Source organism: Dreissena polymorpha, chromosome 5, assembly GCF_020536995.1.
Source record: "Dreissena polymorpha isolate Duluth1 chromosome 5, UMN_Dpol_1.0, whole genome shotgun sequence".
Taxonomy (NCBI): Eukaryota; Metazoa; Mollusca; class Bivalvia; order Myida; family Dreissenidae; genus Dreissena; species Dreissena polymorpha.
In genome coordinates this window covers 12,036,312-12,057,285 of record NC_068359.1, presented here as the reverse complement: position 1 = coordinate 12,057,285, position 20,974 = coordinate 12,036,312, and the positions used below count along the sequence as shown (strand labels likewise).

At 34.9% G+C, this 20,974-nt stretch overlaps 1 protein-coding gene across 1 annotated transcript in view; it reads right to left on the bottom strand.

Moving 5' to 3' along the window:
• LOC127882219 (uncharacterized) overlaps positions 1-20,415 on the bottom strand; it is a 112,072-nt gene extending 91,657 nt beyond the window's left edge. The window contains exon 1 of the mRNA XM_052430733.1: positions 20,110-20,415. Within this exon, the coding sequence (XP_052286693.1) occupies positions 20,110-20,334 (225 nt within the window). The 5' untranslated portion in view covers positions 20,335-20,415. The remainder of the gene's footprint in view (positions 1-20,109) is intronic.
• Positions 20,416-20,974: the final 559 nt, after the last annotated feature.

Below are 20,974 nucleotides of genomic sequence, written 5' to 3'. Positions count from 1 at the left end.
CACATTTGCAGAGTGAGGTTGAATATTTTAGGACATGTTTGGTAAAAGTCAAACAATTTTGTGGAGGCAATAATGAAAACAACGATTTGGTATTTGCTGCATCAGATTGGGACGGTGGATTTAAGATCACAACTGATGATTGTAGATTGATGAAAACAAAAGCTTTGGACTTTATAGACAAACTGCGAAAAATGTACTACATTGCAACTAAACGGGTGCCTAAACGACTGTCAGTCATGGAAAAATGACAATTTAAACAATTGTTGTGATTATGTGTTTCGTGGTTTAACTATTTTTAACAAGGTTTTCCAAAGGAAAAAACTGGTTATTAGATTGGCGAATGTCGGCGGGCGGGCGGGTGGGGGGCGCACTGGCGGGCGGAACAAGCTTGTCCAGGCCATAACTTTGTCATTCATTGTGAGATTTTAAAATCATTTGGCACATTTGTTCACCATCATTAGAAGGTGAGTCGTGCGAAATAATTACGTCGATTTATCCAAGGTAAAGGTCACACTTTGAGTTTAAAGGTCAAAAATGGCCATAAATGTCAGCTTGTCCGGGCCATAACTATGTCATTCATTGCGAGATTTAAAAATCATTTTGCACATTTGTTCACCATCATTGGACAGTGTTTCGCACAAAAGATTTAAGTCAATATCTCCAAGGTCAAGGTCGCCATGACTAGAAATATATTTATTTTGATACAAAGGGGGTTAATTATAAACAATCAGTTCAGTTTGAGCTGTCTCCCTTTATCAGACTTTTTTTTCAAATTGAAAACCTGGTTTTGTGACAATTTTGTCCCTTTTTTTAAATATGACATGAATGCTTATTGTAATTTTTGCAATGTGCACATAAACATGCATGTTTTTGTTGAACAGCAAATTAAACTAAATGGTATTAACTTTTAAATTATATACTCTTCATGGATGCGTCTTTTTGTGTACATACATTACATTCTTTGCAAGTGTACAAGAAAACCAATAAATAGATCATATTTACTAATATTACATTTTGATATTTTGGAAAAAATGCTTCGGCTAATTAAAATAAATGATTTAAAACGTAGGCATTAAAATGTGTTGATTTTCAAAATTAATTGGTTTGCCTTAAAATGTGCTACGCTAAACGTGCTGATGTTTTCATAGGGATTTGTCCCTTTGCCCCCCATGTTGGGACTAATATTAAAACTTTCTAATTTTATCAATAATGCTGATAAAAGCTTATTGCATATTTCCAATTTTCTCAATAATGCTTATAAAGCTTATTGCATAACTTTACAGTTTCACAGCTGATTGTGGATCCATGTACAAAGACATTTGTAATAAGCATTTACTTGAACTAAGAAACCTGTTATAATGCATTCTTACTGATATAAGATTAATGGTTGTTCTTAACAAGTTTGTCTCATAGCCTTTGTCATTGTATTCGGACAACATTCCATGCAAATCAACGAACATTTTCATGATGCAATATGTATTACTTATTTATCAAGGTTCCTTTATAATAGTGTTGTTGATTGTGGATTTGATTTGACAACAAATGTTTTCTGTATTGGTTTTCTATAACCACCTGGTAACGCCAATTATGCAACAAATTCCTAGGTTACACCAAACTAGTATAAAAAGGAAATGCAGACCTCCATCTGTACTGCATTCCTTCTTTGTAAATAAATGGTGTTTTTCTATTTGGCGTTGCAGGTAAGAAACTGATTTTACTACATTATATTTGTTTGGCATATGAGTTGTATATATAATTGATTATGAACCATTAAAAGCAGCCCATTTTCAGACGTTTTTTTATAATTTTTATTCTAAGAAGCCAGGCGAAGTCCTTCAAATGGTCAAATCTAGTATACATGTATATCAACGTTGGGCCTACCAATTGATGGACAGAAGACAATGACTGTCATGTGTAAATATGTGTCCATAATTGTGTTTGTTACAAATTTTATTTGTTTATATATTCATATTGTTTGTATGCTTAATATGTTGTATAATTTTGAGTTTCATTACTTAATATGTATGATGAATTGTTTTGATTTATTACTTCTATTCCCTTACAATGCAGGAGCATTGTTTTGCGGGAGGGGGGAAGTTTTCATAGGGATTTGTCCCTTTGCCACCCATGTTGGGACTAATATTAAAACTTTCTAATTTTATCAATAATGCTGATAAAAGCTTATTGCATATTTCCAATTTTCTCAATAATGCTTATAAAGCTTATTGCATAACTTTACAGTTTCACAGCTGATTGTGGATCCATGTACAAAGACATTTGTAATAAGCATTTACTTGAACTAAGAAACCTGTTATAATGCATTCAAGGTTCCTTTATAATAGTGTTGTTGATTGTGGATTTGATTTGACAACAAATGTTTTCTGTATTGGTTTTCTATAACCACCTGGTAACGCCAATAATGCAACAAATTCCTAGGTTACACCAAACTAGTATAAAAAGGAAATGCAGACCTCCATATGTACTGCATTCCTTCTTTGTAAATAAATGGTGTTTTTCTATTTGGCGTTGCAGGTAAGAAACTGATTTTACTATATTATATTTGATTTAATTTGTTTTACTTCAAGTTTCAAATACTCAACTGTTTTATGGTAATATAATTATTTATTCAGAATTTTTGTCAGTTTCAATGATAAGTCAGTTATGAATTTAAATGCAATACAATTAAGTCTGTTAATTTATATCAATTTAATAATTATGTTGTTACAGTTTAAGTAAATTAATATTTACTTTCAAAGCGAGTGACTCTATAGACTTAAATTGTGTATTAGTGATTTTAAGTAATTTGTGTATTGTATTTGTATATTTGACTGCATTCCTTCTTTGTAAATAAATGGTGTTTTTCTATTTGGCGTTGCAGTCCGGCTTCCTCCCAAACCTCTCACAGAAAAAGTTAAACTACATCAAGGAGTCGTTACAATCAAAATTATTCGAGTTCAATATTCAATTTTCAAAAAGACAATTCAATGAACAAATCGTATTCCAAATAACTGAGTAATATATAAACAAACACTTCTTAACAACTTATCTTGACAACAATCTGACAACAAAAGTTGTCAAAACATTTAATAAATGCGATTTGTTAATTGTATTTTTAACTGTTTTAAAATATTTGTAAATTAAAGTATTAAGTTTATATTTGTTTCTTATTAACTTATAAATTCAAAAGCAGTAAGTAGTGCGAAGTATTACGGAGTTTAAGCAATATGTGTACTCTTCAACTGGAGGTGAAAATATACTGCAGACTTGTACGTAAAAAAAATTTATAAGAAATCGCATGGCTCGAATTCCGGATGGCTCGAACTATTGTTGCCAGTTCCGAATAGTTCGAGCCATCGGGTTTCGACTGTACAAGATCATTTTGTGGTAATAACCGAGTTTTAGCTCTTATCCCATGTTTGTAAAACAAAAACAAACAAGATGTGTTTGTGAAACACAATGTCCCCCTATATATGACCTTGACCTTGTGAATGATGACCTTGACCTTGTGAAAGATGACCTTGACCTTTCACCACTCAAAATGTGCAGCTCCATGAGATACACATGCATGCCAAATATCAAGTTGCTATCTTCAATATTGCAAAAGTATTCATAAAATAAGCGATTTGGGCCACATATATTTGACCTCTGACCTTGAAGGATGACCTTGACCTTGACCTTTCAACACTCAAAATGTGCAGCTCCATAAGATACACATGCATGCCAAATATCAAGTTGCTATCTTCAATATTGCAAAAGTATTCATAAAATAAGCGATTTGGGCCACATATATCTGACCTCTGACCTTGAAGGATGACCTTGACCTTGACCTTTCACCACTCAAAATGTGCAGCTCCATAAGATACACATGCATGCCAAATATCAAGTTGCTATCTTAAATATTGCAAAAGTATTCATAAAATGAGCGATTTTGGCCACATATATTTGACCTCTGACCTTGAAGGATGACCTTGACCTTGACCTTTCACCACTCAAAATGTGCAGCTTCATAAGATATACATGCATGCCAAATATGAAGTTGCTATCTTCAATATAGCAAAAGTTATTGCAAAATGTTAAAGTTGGCGCAAACAGACCAACAGACCAACAGACAGACAGACAGGGCAAAAACAATATGTCCCCCACTACTATAGTAGTGACTCACTACTTACTCACACCAGGTACTGACCATTTAAATTTAAGATCGTACACTGTAGTTTTCATTATTAAAATTATATTAGAAGCCCCCTACTGCGCCACTTTGAAATAACATTTCTATTTATCATTTGGCAGGTTTAGAAATCATCTCCCTTTAAAGGTTATTGCTTCCCTTGAATTTTGTCCATTCCAACCAGGGGGGGTAGAACAGTCAATTATGACCATGTCAGACATCACTGACAACAAAGGCCTGTGGTTTAAAAGAGATCATAGCCAGAGTGTTTTTTTTTTCTTTTTCCAGAGTTGATCGTGTATCTATGGACATAAGTCCACAGGTATGTAATGAACAAGTGTGTTTCAGAGTTTATTTACAGGTCCTACTGGCCTCTTCACGAGGTTACGGTAGCCCGACCTGCCCCTGTGACCTCTCAGGGGAAAAAGATTAATTTTAGAGTTAAAGTAGGTCAAATTTACCCCGGCTTCCCGGGTATTCGCCAAATACTTTAATTTTTAAAAGAGTTCGTTGCACGTTGGCCAATGAGACCTTAATGTGCTATCTACCTAAAGGTGGTGATGAGGTGCGGATCCCGCCGAGTGTCCCTCACATTACTAATGTACAAGACACTCAACGCGACCCACATCCCAACACCACCCGGTACGTAAGACCCGGAACAAACACACGTATCGCTCTCACACCCCCACTCATTACGGGTGGCGCGTATGAGAGCGCCACGCCCGTGTGTTCCGGGTTCCAAGGTGGTGATCTGTGTATGGTTGTGTATAGTGTGTGGTATGTGATTGTTGTGCATTTGTCTGGAGCGGAAGAGGAGGTGTCTGTCGGTTATTTACGGTCGTCGGTCAGTCGTGAAGGGTTGTATATTGTTGCAGTTCCCAGATCGCAGAACCCGCCGCCCCCGCACAAGCGCATCCACGCCGAGCGAGCCCGAGCCCCCCCCCCCCCCCCCCCCCCCCCCCCCCCCCCGCATACGGCCCCAGCCCGAGCACCCAACCGCTGGAGACGCCGAGACAAGCACCCTCATCCACCCACTCGCTGCGCGCGACAACAAATCAGTCAAGAACCAACCATGGAGCCATCCAAAGCCCTACCCAGAGTCACCATCGTTCTTTCCCACCCAACTGCCAAACATCCAGACCATGTATCAAGCTGGGATGTATTAATTTTGCAGTTATGTTGTATTTGCTATTATAATTGGATAGGTAAAGTAAATAAATGATCTAAAAACTCCGTTGATATATCATATGATTTATTTATGTTTGACCATCAAAGAAATTATAATTATATCATTAAAAAAAACTTTGACAAATCAATCATTTGGGTTATAAATAATTAAAATAATAAATCTGTACAGTAACTGTGAAAAGAACTTCAATTCTTGGTAAGGAAATATATAATATGAGATTTATAATTCAGGGTCTTCCCCAGGCCATTAAGCGCCCCTTGCCGGGGCGCTTGAATTTCGAAATCAGAGTCCCCGGGGCGCTTGAAATTTTCCGATCAGTGTATTCTTCAGTAAAAGGAAGTGGAGATTGTCCAAAAAAATCAAGGTTTCCCTATCAGTGTATCAATATTTCCTGTTTTAAAAGAGCACTCGGTACCTACTTTCACAAGTAATCGCCATAAACACCACATGGGGTAATGGATAATCCACTGATAAGAGAATAGCATGACACGCGTATAGATTATTCTAGCCACATTACACGGTCATTTAAATGCTGACAAGGATGTATCTGGTAACTTTCCAGTCGTCAAACTGTGAAGTTCATCGTCCAATCGGTAACGCGAATGCTTATGAGGGCGGGGTTAACTATCGACCATTATTTTTGATTGACGTCGGGCATGAAGTAAGAGTTTATCGCAGCTTGATTAGCAAGAAGTTGTACCATTTGAGCAATATAAAACCGGTAATTAGTACAGTACAGAACATTAAAGACGGTTTCGGGCATCATCATCACACCTTTTTACTGAAAACAAGTGTTACCTATGACTCATAATTAATACGAGAAATTAATTGCAAGTGGTAAACAATTAATTATTATAGCGAGTAAGTTGTGCAAATGACTCCCGGTTACAATTATGTGATAACAATTTATTTAATTCCAGTACATGTATATTTCAACATGTCCATTTATAGAACTGATTCACCTCGTTTTTCTGACATTTATTCGACACGTAATGCGCTTTAACAAATTTTCGTTGAATTAATTACGCACACTTGTAAATGTTTCGTCCGATAATCGATAGTTAGAAGGCTGATGATGGCAACCGGCAGGATCCTCGTGGACAACGTGAATTTCATGCATTATTCCGTCAAATCATTTATTCGACTCGTAAAGTGTTTAAACAAATTATCGTTGAATTTATAACGCAACGGTTAATATTTGTTGAAATCTCAAATGGGAATAATTAAATTTGTAATCCGAAACCCATTCCCGTAAGTCTATGTTAACGCGTTTTTAATCCGAAACACACTTCCGAATGTAAATGTTACCGCAACGTTAAATATTTTTGCTTCAAATTAGCAGTGCAAATTTATTTTGTGTCGAATCTTTTTCTCAATTAAAAAGAGCGCGAAAATTATGCAGCATGTACAACGTCGCGTCTACTGCATACAAATGGCGTGTATTGAGCGTTTTAACAAGCACACAACAGGTCAGGGGATTGACGCATATTCAGAGGCATATTCAGAGGCAATATTTCATCAAATCTATAAATAGTCACTTAAAAAATGGCAAGGTTTGTGTTAAAGAAATAACTGAAAGCTTTTATCGTAAATATTTACTAGAAAGAGATTGATAACAACGGAATAAACGGGATTATCGGGTAATAAATAGAAACTTGAAAAATAGTAAGTATACAGGAATAGAGTCGGGTTGAAACGGATGTATTGGGGAATCGTTCGAGGCGGGATTTTACTATCTGTGCGGAAAAGTTTTAAAACAATTAAACAATATAAAAAAATATATTTTTAAATGACTGGGGGATTTTTTTTAAGAGTCATAGCGCACCAAATGACGTCTTTTGACGCTGTTTTTCTTTGAGTTATAACGCACCACAGAACGTGAATTGACACGTTAAATAAATAAAAAATCAACGTACGGAGGGGACACCCCTCCCGAACCCACCCCGATCGGCCCCGGGGCGCCTGAAAAAATTCCTGGGGAAGGCACTGATAATTATATAAATTACTTCCCTTGAAAATAATTGTCTGTAAAAAATCTCTTTTTTTGGTAGCAAATAATTAAAAGCCACTACCATGACTGTAGATTACCCACTAAAAATGTGCAGCTCCATGAGATACACATGCATGCCAAATATATAAAGAGGCTATGTTCAATATTGAATATTTTTCTCCCTTTTTAAAGCTTATCACTTCCCTTAAATCTGTATTTTTTACCATTAGTCCAGTCAATCTACACTTTGACATCAAACAAATTGCAACAGAATTTTTTAGTGCGCAAATATGTTGATTAAAGCATTATGTAAATAATATAAAAAGTCTAGAAAAATCCATGTTGGGGAAAGTTGTTAAATTTATGAATTTTTTTTAGTAATTTTAAATGATATTTTGTGACATATCTCGACTACCGTAGATCTACGCACGGAAAACATCGTCTGCAGATGAACGATAGTGGGTTTCCATTATTTCTTCAAAGTCGGACAGTTGCATATAATGATCAAAATTCGAATGAGAAAGGTAAGTCTAGCAATATATATTTTATTCAATAATTAATATTTTAGCGCATGTACATGTTTAAACGGTGCATTATGTCCGTAAATGAAAAATGTAATGTGTTTTCGTGTTTTCTCATTGATGACAATCCAAAAACGTATATAAAAGCATGTTTCGTCTCAAAACAGGAGCTTTAATGATCTACTTTGTGTTATTTGTTTATTTCTTTTGCATATGTATTTATATTCTGTTTTTGATTGATAAAGCTATTACCAAAAATCGAATTCTAGCGGTGGCGAGAATATTAACAACGCTATGCAAGCATTTTGTGGAAAAGAATTTCACACAAGCCCACAACATAAAGAAGTTGGAACATCTAGATCAATAAGAGATCGGAAGGACACGCAGACATTGATTTCCCACTTAGAGGAACGTAATCCTTTTAGAGAAGACGAACTTCTTTTAAATATTGAAACAGGAGTAACATCACATTCAAGTGTAAATGCACACAAAGCTGAAATGATAGGTAAAGAAGTCGTTTCATCAATGGCCGGAAAGAACGCTTTCGAAATTAGCTTCAAGAAGAGTCAAAAGGCAGTGACACTAGATGCAGCACAGCAGATAAGCATTAATAATGAACCACTAAAGGTTGACCCGCAGCTTCTTTTTCAACGGTTGACAATAGCCGCACAGAGATTTAGTGACAACTTATCGGATGTTTTTACATATGAACTCTGTGGTGTGCCCTCTTCTCTATTCGGTTCTGATGGACTTATCAGGGAGTCCCAGAAATGGCCACTTGCAGAAGCGATTTGGAATGTTGGGGATTGCATGCATGAAGAAAACCTTGATGATAAAAACTACAGATATGTACTGGATGGAGGCTCATTACTACATCAAGTGCCCTGGAAGACGGGGATGTTGTTTTCAGAGATTTCCGAGTCTTACGTTAGATACATCAACAACAGGTATCCAAATGCTGTCTGTGTCATTGTATTTGACGGATATGCATCTGGTCCATCTACAAAAGACACGACACATATACAAAGAACTCATGGTATAACTGGTGCAAAGGTGTATTTCACTTTATCGTCGCCGTTATCAACAAAGAAGGAAACTTTCTTAAAGAATTCCGAAAACAAACAAAACTTCATTTTTGCGCTTGCTGGAGAATTGGAAAGGAATGGGTTCGATGTTTACCACGCTCAAGGAGATGCTGATGTGTTGATAGTGAATACTGCTTTACAAATTGCAGAAAACAGCAATGTTGTTATCGTAGGCGAGGACACGGACTTGCTAGTAATTGCCCTATATCACATCAAGTCAATTCATAAAACAGTCGTCTTAAAGCCAGCAGCCAAACAAACGACATCAAAAGTTGTTCGGATATGGGATATTCAGAAGGCCAAACAAGTATTGGGCGGACAAACCAGAATGTTGCCAGTTTTACATGCAATATCTGGTTGTGATAAAACATCCCATATTATTGGAATCAGCAAAGGCGCAGCTTTAAAAACTTTCCTTAAAAATGAAGAGGTGGTAAATGATGCCTGCGATTTTTTGTCACACAGCAACAAAGATGTTGTTATTGCGAGTGGTGAACGAATTCTGGTTGCATTATTTGGCGGATTGTCCGTTGAGACACTGGATGTGTTGAGGTTAAGGATGTTTTCGCAAAAGGTCATGTCGAGCACCAACTACGTTCAGGTTAAGTCATTGCCACCAACATCCGCCGCCGCTAAATACCACAGTTTAAGAACGTTTTTCCAAGTTCATGAATGGGTTGAAAATGGAGAAAACCTTTCGCCTACTGAATGGGGATTCGAACTGAAAGACAATAAGTTAATGCCCCAGAAAACGGATCGACCTGCTGCGCCAGAGAATCTACTGAAAATGGTGAAATGTAAATGCAAACAACACTGTGACACAAAGAGATGTTCATGTAGGAAAAACGGCTTAGTGTTCTGCGGGATGCTCAGGATGTCGTGGAATCAGCTGTACAAATGTACAGAAGTTCAGCGAAACCGACTCTGATATTGACTAAAACACATGTTTAATTAATGAGACGCCAATTGTACAATGACGAATTAGATTAACTAAAAGTTTAAACTGTCATTATATCCATTATTATTACTGCGACTTTTAAAACATGTTTTACATCATTTGCAGTTATTTTAAAGATGTACTTATTAGTGTACGTAAAAAAAAATTTTTGGACTTTTTTATACAAAATAATCAAGTTTACAGATTTTGTAATAGTTACTTCGTTAAACTGCATAATATGATATTTGACCTTTTAAAAGTCAAGGTCAACAATTGTGACCCAAGGTCAATGCATTATTTATATATATTTAAACATTTAGTAAATGAGTATGAACTTATTTAAGAAAAACTATGTATCTAATACTGCTTATATAGAAAATTCACATGAATTGAAATGAAATTACTTTGTATAAGACTACCCCACCCACTCTTTATATAGAGATACAACACAAAGTTTAAATAAATATTTGTATAATTATGAAAATTCTGACAGATATATTCTTATCTCATATTTTAAACAAATGTATGTGTGTAAAAGTATATAGATCTATACAAGACGATGATTAAATTGTTATATTCAACACTACTCAATAAAAGCTATGTGTTACCAACTTACCATATAGAAATACCCCACCCACTTTTCAATTATATATATAAACATGGGACAAATAGTGTGTTATAAAAGATAATATAGTTTCTGTTACTGTTATTGTCATAGTAGATTTAGATAAAGCTATGTTAACATGGATGTTTTATGTGAAAATGATGGGAAATGAAATGCATATGAATTTTAAGGAGTTTCAAAGTAGAAAAAAAATACATTCATTAAGTTATATTTGGTCTCGTTTTTTGTAACTTTCCCCAGCTTAGATTTTTCTAGACTTTTGATATGTTATACTATATGCATTTATGATTTAAAAACACCAAAAACATTTTCTGTTGCAATTTGTTTGAGGTTTTGGGTGTATCTGAGCTAGAATGACTGGACTACATAGACCGTAAAGGATGACCTTTTACCACAATGTGTTTGTCAGAAACACAATCCCGCCTACTGCGCCGTTTTGATTTATTTAACAACAAGATGCGTTTGTGTAACACAATATGACGTTTGACCTTGTAGGATGACCTTGACCCTTCACCAATCAAAATGTGCAGCTCCATGAGATACACATGCATTTCAAATATAAACTTGCTAGCTTCAATATTGCAGAAGTGACATTACATGAGCGATTTTGGCCACATATATTTGACCTCTGACCTTGAAGGATGACCTTGACCTTGAGCTTTCACCACTCAAAATGTGCAGCTCCATGAGATACATATGCATGCCAAATATCAAGTTGCTATCTTCAATATTGCAAAAGTTATTGCAAATGTTAAAGTTGGCGCAAACAGACAGACAGACAGACCAACCAACAGACAGAGCAAAAACAATATGTCCCCCACTACTATAGTGGGGGACATAAAAATATATACGTGGGCAGGTCAGATAACTATGTCCATTTAAAGCTTATTACTTCCCTTGACTTTGTTTTTTCAACCCTAGACCTTGAAAGATGATGTTCACCTTGAAATTTTACCACTCAAAATGTGCAGCAGCCAGCTCCATGAGATACACATGCATGCCAAATATCAAGGTGCTATCTTCAATATTTAAAAAGTTATGGCCAATGTTAAGGTTTTAGCACAACGCCTACAGCGGACGGCAAGCTGGCTATGACAATAGCTCGGGTTTTCTCCGAAAACAGCCTCGCTAACAAAAAAATATTTTAGTAGCTGCCAGTGTTGTTTTTTTTCTGTTTTTTTTGTAAACCTTCCATTGGGAATGTTTAGCTCCCATTTGGGAAAAATATATAATTATTTCCATCAGGAACGGGGCTGATTACCAGACTAAATTTTTAATGAAAAAAAAATGGCTGCAAACCTCTGTTTTCTTAATCTTATTACAAACTTCTAGTTTACTTTTGATAAATATCATAAACAGCCAGACAGTCTGACTCCTTTTTTTGTTATTGTTTTTACACCTTCTAGAACCATGCTGACAGCAAACACCACAAGGCCATTATTATCCAGGTAACTGATAAGCCAAAACTGCTGTGAGGAAACATGTCTGCATATTATATTCTTCAACAATTTCATATTTACTGGCACATTCTAACTGCTTTATGAGTATCAAGGGATCAGAATAAAGACTACTGTGTCTGGAATACTGTGGGACTTTCACAGTCTTACACAGTATAATAATACACTGGCCATTAAATGATCAGCATGACGCCTACAGTGTCTTGAATACTGTGGGAAATAGTCATTAAATTCAAGAACAGTTCAAAAACATTTCTTAAAGTGTTCTTATTAATTAAAAAATGTTTAATGGTTAAAATAATTGCCTTAAAAAAGTCTCATACATGTATGCATACCTCTATGTTTTCGAAATATGTTCCCAACAAAATTAATGACTAACATTATCAAAGGGCATAAACTCTCATAACCAGGGATCATATTTTCCCGCAATATCAATCAATCTGGATAAAATGGGGAAAAAGTATCCGAAAATTTATATCCAAAATCATGACAAATTAAGTTAAAATATATACCATTGATTTTGTTATTCATGAAGGTGGTTAAATGAATGTACAAGTAAAATTACCTTAGGCATTTTTTTAAACTGAAGTCTATACCCATGTTTTAAATCATTGTCGACTTGATAATAGCTTACAAACATGTCTTGAACCAAACAAATGTCTGTGCATAGGTTGGCTACTGACAATAACAAAGCCAAATAATTAATAAATAATTTGTGTACGTTATAGTTTGTTGTCAAATAATCCACGGCCGATAGTTTAGATGCGTAGGGATTCGCACTTGTGATTTAAAACCACACATCTAATTTTCCGGTCGTGGGTTATTCAACAACAAACTATAAAGTACACGAATTATTTCGATTCTAACACGGTTTGTGTACTAGTATATTTAAGTTCATAAAAGTATCGTTTTTCCCTATCCTGATTTTCGTTTTTGGCCAAACCATTTTGAATTGTTTTCGAAATTTAACATTTAACGTGTAAAAGTATAAAGGTTTAAACAAGCTGTCATTCCAGTTGTGGAAGCATGGCCTCCCTTTAATGCATTGCATTCCAACCCGCAAGGTATCAGGGTCAGTTCGCAGCCAGTACAATAACCGTAATATAATATAGACGCCATCGCCTGAACTAGGTAAACTGAAATTTTCTTTAGACCAGAAATATGTTAAATGAAGATATTCAGCGATATAATTATGGTATGTCAATAATAGTTTTTTCATGTGTTTACAACAATACCATGATAAATATTATTTTTGATTAATTTAACAAGAATTATTCCACCATATTGACTAATGTATTAAGCATGAGCGGGATGATTCTCGATACTGTTAATAATGGAATCAAATAGTAATGCCCGACAAACCACTAAAACAGGTTTGTTCGAAGAACGTGAGCATAAATATTTTAAATATGTACGGATACTTCGTGTGTGGCCGGTTGGCTCATATGTTTTCATTTCACTTTCATTCTTCTTTTGGTTTTCTGTTTTGTATTTATAGTTTTATGACCAGCAATATGTAACAATGTAAAATAAGCCGCAAAAACTCCGCGTAACTTCCCGTTAGGGCTGCAACAATATACCGGTATATCGGTATATATCGCAATACGCAATCCGCATATTGTATTGCGATATGATTTTCATCATACCGGTACGAAAATTTTACAAAAATTCATTCACATTTCGTCCAGAAAAGCCATCCGAAATAATGATAAAAAGGTAAACAAAACAAAGCAGTGTAAATTATTTTTTACGTAAAAATAGCATTCTAAAAAGTGTATTATACGGAGTAGCGTTGTTACATGGGAGCATTCATTCGATGCTTTTGAACAGATTATCGTTGAATTAATTGCGCACAGCTGTAAATGTTTCGTTTGATTCTGATTTGAGCATTATTTGTAATCCGAATTTCGAAAACACGCTTCCAAATGTGAATGCTAACGCGACAATAAAAAATTATAGCATCAAATAAAAAGTGCTTTATCCTTTGTCTCAATAAAAACCGCGCGAAAATTATACAGACATGTAGAACGTCGCATGGAAAGTAAGGTTGTATTTTGTGTTGTATAAAAACGGGAACATCACGTCAGCTGAATTACGCGTGTTCAGTGGGAAAAACGCCCCGGTTGGACGTTATTTCATCACATCTTTAAATAGTAACAATTGCAAAAATGTATTTGATACTTAGGAAAATTTGCGAATGTTTGTGTTTCTTATTATTCTTGAGCACATTTATAGTAAATATTTACCAGAATTTGCTTTAAAATTGGAATTTATGGGATTATCGGGTAATTGGCAAGTTATAATTTTGGTACAAGTTAGCAATATATTGCGATATATTGCAATACGGGTTTTTGAACTGACAATATATTGCGATACGGTTTTTGGCGTATTGTTGCAGCACTACTTCCCGTACTGCGTGTGATGAAGCTAAGAACTGCACAGAAAAAGACATTTGCTATCTTTGATCTTATTCATTGAACTATTTACCTTTCATCAACTCCTATCACAATCAACGCCATTAATTAATTTTTTTAAAGATATTTCTTGTTACTTCTATCTCAGATATTATTAAATTTATTACAGTTTACAGTGATAACAATACATTACAATCGCAACATTTTGTTTTGTATAGCAACATTTTGTTTTGTATCACATATACGTCAATTAACATCGAAGACCGATTGTAATTAAACCAGTGCGCGCAGTCACCTTAGCAGACAAAACAGATAAACCGCTATAACAACGATAACTATCAATAGACACACAATGACACCGATAATCCAACGATATGTAATTTCGGTCTCGTCTTTAATCCGCTGTTCACAAGTTTTTTATTCTTGGTCGGACGTGCAATAAACCGGCTCTTACCAGTTTAGAAACTGCAGCGAATGGTTAATCACACCTAATGGAGATAAGAATGTCATTAGGGTGTGTTAGCATGAGCTCTGTGTAATCGATTTCATGACATGGGAATTCTAGCAAACAGAATCGGACCGACTGTTTGGGATTTTCAATCGGTCTTTCAGGACCCCAAACAGTCTAGGACTGACAAAACCGAAAAAAATATGATCCCTGCAGTCATAACAGAACATCAATATTTATGGTTCTTGTGCACTGCATATCCTTTCAATGTGATCTACTTACCTAGAAAATTCATGGTTGATACCTATCGTAATTACTCTAAGTTTTACCCGAAAATTAAGATACTGAATTCTTAAAATATTATAGTTGTCCAAAAATTTTGAGAGAAAAATTAAATGTCTGATAATTATAATTAGATTGAAATAAAAGCAATAAATCAATGCACAATAGTGTTTTTACTTTAAAATAAAAACAACTTCACAGCTTTGCTTACTCTTGCCTGAAATGATACATAACAAAATGAAACAAGAAACCGTCGGAGGGCACAGTAGTTGGGGGACAAGAATTTTTTTATAGAAAATTTCAAAGGGCCATAACTCTGTGAAAAATCATCCTAACCAGAACCCCCCGATAATATGCACATCTCCTCTTGGTAGTAAAGCTTCCCATAAAGTTTCATTGAATTCCAGTACCTAATTAGTTGCTGAGAAATAGCCAGGACAAAAATTGTGCACAGACGGACACACTGACGGACAGACGAAGCGGCGAATATATGCTCCCCCCAAAATAAATTTTGGGGGAGCATAAAAACATTACACATACACCTTCCTAAATAGGAAGGTGTCATTTAAAATGCTGTTGGGTGAAGCGATTGTTTTCTACCGGTATACATGGTTATAAACATGTACCCAATTACGCAAATGTTATGATCTATTGCCCTCAGGCATGCGTATCCCAGGTTTCATGACCATAATTCGTTTGTAAAACCCCCATGATCAAAGTGTCACAAAAACGCGCATGCCCTAAAATTAAGAGTCATAAAAAATAATTATCTTGCCCAAAAAAGGAGGTGTCCGAAAACTCAGAGTGTCGGAAAACTTATGGTATTTTAGTTTTTGATATGCTCTGACAATGAACCTCCAATAATAAACAAAAGGCAATCATTCAAGGGCAGTAAGTCCACATTGTCTGGTGATATTTGGCTTTTTTATGAACAAGGCCTTCATGTTATGCTTATCAATATTTCAGAAAGGCTGGTGACAATCCAATTCAAACTGTTTGAGTTAAAGAGCTGAAACCAAAAAGTGAGGAATTACTGAGTGGCAAAAGTTGCTTACAGTCAATTGTCGCACTCACTGTGCAGAAACTATATACCTCCTTTCAGAGTCTAACTACAACAAAAAAAAAAATTTCAAAATTATTATGCCTTAGTAAGGCATAATAATTTTTGTTGTAGCTGTTCTTTTAAAGATTATAATAGTAAAATGATAGGTTATAACTGTTTGAAATCTCTAACTTAAAAGCAGTACCGTAACTTAAAGAAAACTAGCTGAATTTTAGTTCATCACATAATAAACTCGTACGGTCTTAAAAAGAAACAACTTTTGGACAAAATATTGTTACAAACCTCAAGCACACTCATGCGATTTAGATAAATGTTAAACATACAGTTGGCAAAATATTTAAATACCTCTATAAGGACTCTCATAATGTTATAACCTAATCAGCCATTTAAAATTGTAAATTTTAACACTTAGATGTGAAAAAGTCAATACATTCAATAGGCAGAATAGAGCTGAAAAATGTTTGATATAATTGCAATGCAATTATACATTGGAATGCCATTGTCCTGCCCACAAAATTAGCAATATTACTGTATCTGAGCAGATACAAATAAAAAATGGTACCGGTAATTGGTCTTTTTTGAGGATCTGTTACACCAGTAAACAAAATTGTACCAATAAATAAAAATTGTCAATTTAAAAATAAAAGAAAAATCATAGTGCTCCTTTAAATTATCATTTCTCAGTTTAGTTAAAAAAAATATTAGTATTAATTTAAGATTGATTGCTGAAGCTTCATAAAAAACACTCTAGTAAGTTTCCGGGGCAGAACCAGTAATTGGTGTCTCAAGAGAAGATCTTGAAAACACCTGCAAAGTGGGGATTGAATCCGGGACCTCCTGATTGCCACTTCTGGATTGTCTCACTTTGTTTTAAGTAACTTCAATCACTCACTTATTACATAAAAATGTATGGCTTAACACACTTATATTTTTTTATGAAATACCTCTCAACAAAAAATAAGGAAAAGCTAAAGAAGTAAATACAGGCATAGCATACACTAATAGAATAAACAAGACTATTGCCAAGCAATAAAAGTCCCCTACGGGCTCCACCATTGTAAGAAATTTCACCATTGTCAGAATATTTTTAGTCCCCTACCGGTTTCACCGGAGGGGACTTATGGTTTTGTATTCGTCAGTCCGTCACACTTTTCTGGATCCTGCGATAACTCTAAAAGTTCTTAATATTTGTTCATGAAACTTGGAATATGGATAGATGGCAATATGGACATCCTTATGGGTATAGTTGACAGCAATTTTTAAGGCTTCATATTTTACAGCCTGTGACTTTTGGATTGGGAAAAATAGCGGGATAAACCATGCAATTGGGAAAAACTTAACATTATTTATACTAGGATCATAAATAACAGTATTCCAATAGTTTATAAGTGAATGTTTGACTGCATTTAAACATTTATGTTATAAAGAGTTACATGAGTTCTGTGTCTTTTGGGGGCAATTTTGCTCAGATTTTGGGGAAAAATGTTATGTTTTGTCATACAGGCTGTATGAGGCAGGGCTTTCCACAGGCCATTTAACGATCCATCGCCGAGGCGCTTGAATTTCAGATCAGAGTCCCCGGGGCGCTTGAAATTTTCCAATCTGTGTATTTTTCAGTAACAAAAAGTGGAGATTGTCAAAAAAAAATCAAGGTTTCTCTATTAGTTATCAATATTCCCTGTTTTAAAAGAACACTCGGTACCTACTTTCACAAGTAATCGCCATAAACACCACATGGGGTAATGGATAATCCACTGATAAGAGAATAACATGACGCGCGTATCGATTATTCTAGCCACATTACACAGTCATTTAAATGCTGACAAGAATGTATCAGGTAACTTTCCAGTCGTCAAACTGTGATGTTCATCGTCCAATCGGTAATGCGAATGCTTATGAGAGCGGGGTTAACTATCAACCATTATTTTTGATTGACGTCGGGCATGAAGTAAGAGTTTATCGCAGCTTGATTAGCAAGAAGTTGTACCATTTACGTAATATAAAACCGGTAACAGTACAGTACATTAAAGACCGTTTTGGGCATCATCATCACACCTTTTTACTGTAAACAAGTGTTACCTATGACTCAAAATATGAGAAATTAATTGCATGTGGTAAACAATTAATTACTTATAGCGAGTAAGTTGTGCAAATAACTCCCCGTTTCAATTATGCAATATAAATTTAATTCCAGTACATGTATATTTCATCATGTCCATTAATAGAACTGATTCACCTCATTTTTCTGACATTTATTCGACACGTAATGCGCTTTAACAAATTTTCGTTAAATTAATAACGCACACATGTAAATGTTTTGTCCGATAATCGATACTTAGAAGACTGATGATGGCAACCGGCCATAATCCTCGTGGACAACGTGAATTTCATGCATAATTCCGTCAAAACATATATTCGACTCGTCAAGTGTTTAAACAAATTATCGTTGAATTCATAACGCAACTGTTAATATTTGTTGAAATCTCAAATGGGAATAATTAAATTTGTAATCCGAAACCCATTCCTGTAAGTCGATGTTAATGTGTTTTTAATCCGAAACACACTTCCGAGTGTAAATGTTACCGCAACGTTAAAATATTCTTGCTTCAAATTAGCAGTGCAAATTCATTTTGTGTCAAATCTTTTTCTCAATTAAAAAGAGCGCGAAAATTATGCACAGGTACAACGTTGCGTCATTTGCATAAAAAGCGTGCGTATATTGAGCGTTTTAACAAGCACACAACACGTCAGGGTTTGACCACGGAGTGTAATCTAGAGTCCGTGGTTTGACCATTTTCAGAGGCAATATTTCATCAAATCTATAAATAGTCACTTAAAATTTATGTGATACTATAGAAAAATGGCAAGGTTTGTGTAAAAGAAATAATTGAGAGCTTTTATCGTAAATGTTTACCAGAAAGTGATTTATAAAAACGGAATCAACGGGATTTTCGGGTAATAAATAGAAACTTGAAAAGTAGTAAGTATACAGTAATAGAGTCGGGTTAAAACGGATGTATTGGGGAATTTTTCGAGTCGGGATTTTACTATCTGTGGGGGAAAGTTTAAAAACAATTAAACCAATATAAAAAAAAAAAATTTTTTAATGACTGGGGGATTTTCTTCAAGAGTCATAGCGCACCAAATGACGTCTTTTGACGCTGTCTTTCTTTGAGTTATAACGCGTCACAGAACGTGAATTGACACGTTAAATTAAAAAAAAAAAAAATCAACATTGGGAGGGAACACCCCTCCCGCAACACCCCTATCAGCCCCGAAGTCTGACAAAAATCCTGTGGAAAGCACTGGTATGAGGCTGTAATTTTGGGCAAAAAAATCACTGGTTAATGTTCATAAATTCTTTGTGAGAACTGTCTAACTCTTGCTATGCTATACCAGCACATTTTTTTATTGGTATTTTGCCAACAGAGATCACTGGAAATAACAAATAAGGTCTATGAATAGCCACTTAATTAAATGTGAAACAAAAATTGCAACTATTTATTCTAAAAGGATGAAAGACCCGAAAACTGATGAAATTTAATTGAAAGGCAAATGCCTTGAATACCAAGACAAAAAAACTGAATTTTGAAAAGTTTTGAAGAAGAACAAAGAGTAAGTCCAATGGCATTGATATAAAAAAGGTCCCTTTAAGTTTAAATAATTGGAATCAGTGATTGATAATTTGATATTTTGTTATGTTGTTAATGACAAAACTTGCAGAATGGAAAAAAAACAATAACTATTAAAACATTTTCCATAAGCAAACAAGCATCTTTTCAAAACAAAGACAATAGATCCTAAGTTAACAAACTTTAGTTTGCAAGTTCATTAATCGCATTAAAAATCATATGATAACACTTTATGTACTTTTTTAGACGTTCAGTAAGCTCTTAATAATATTTTTTCATAAATCAAAATCAAATATACCTCTGCCTTTCTAATGGCAGTAGTAGAATCTTCAGGTCCCATGCTGACAGATTTAAGCCGAAAACACGCACCATCCGGTAACTCGTCCGGTTTAAAGTCTTCGCCGTTGGCTGTAATATCTTCATTTTTACCTATTTTCTCACGTTCTAAGTGTTTTCTTTTCTTATCTTCGAATTCTTTCTGATCACATTGATCAATCGTCTTTTTTGCACGACCGAGGTACATTTTTACGAAGTCCGCATAGTCTATTTATAAGATGATTTTGGCTTTGTATCCATCCTTCAACCATCAGCATCCCACTCTTTGTTTTCGATGACGTCAACAAGATTTGGTTACACACCACTAATCACATTCGTTATCTTCGTTACACTGTCGGCGCTTTATTTTGACTTTGTTAAATTAGGCTTCAAATAATGTTCAGGATACATATTGATTAGACGTATGGCACAAAAGCAAGCAACTGTGTATTTGTTATTGGTGACGGCGTAGTTATAAAACTAAACTATGTCAGATCTGTCACTCATTGGTAAGTGTGTTATCCACAGTCTTATTTAATTTTAACGACCCACATGTATCCAAAAGACATTGGAACTTTGCTAAGAAATAGTTTTTATACACATGTGTCTATCAAAAATAAAACAATATTGATACTTATTCGTAGTTAGCTGGTATTATTAATCTCAAGAAGTTAATTTTCCGTCACATTAAAGGGACCTTTTCACAGATTTTCGCATGTATTGAAGTTTGTCATTAAATGCTTTATATTGATAAAAGTAAGCATTGTATCTCAAAACTACAGTAAAAACAAGAATAAAATAAAAGAAAGAAAAAAAAGTAACCCGCAACTGGGCTCGAACCACTGACC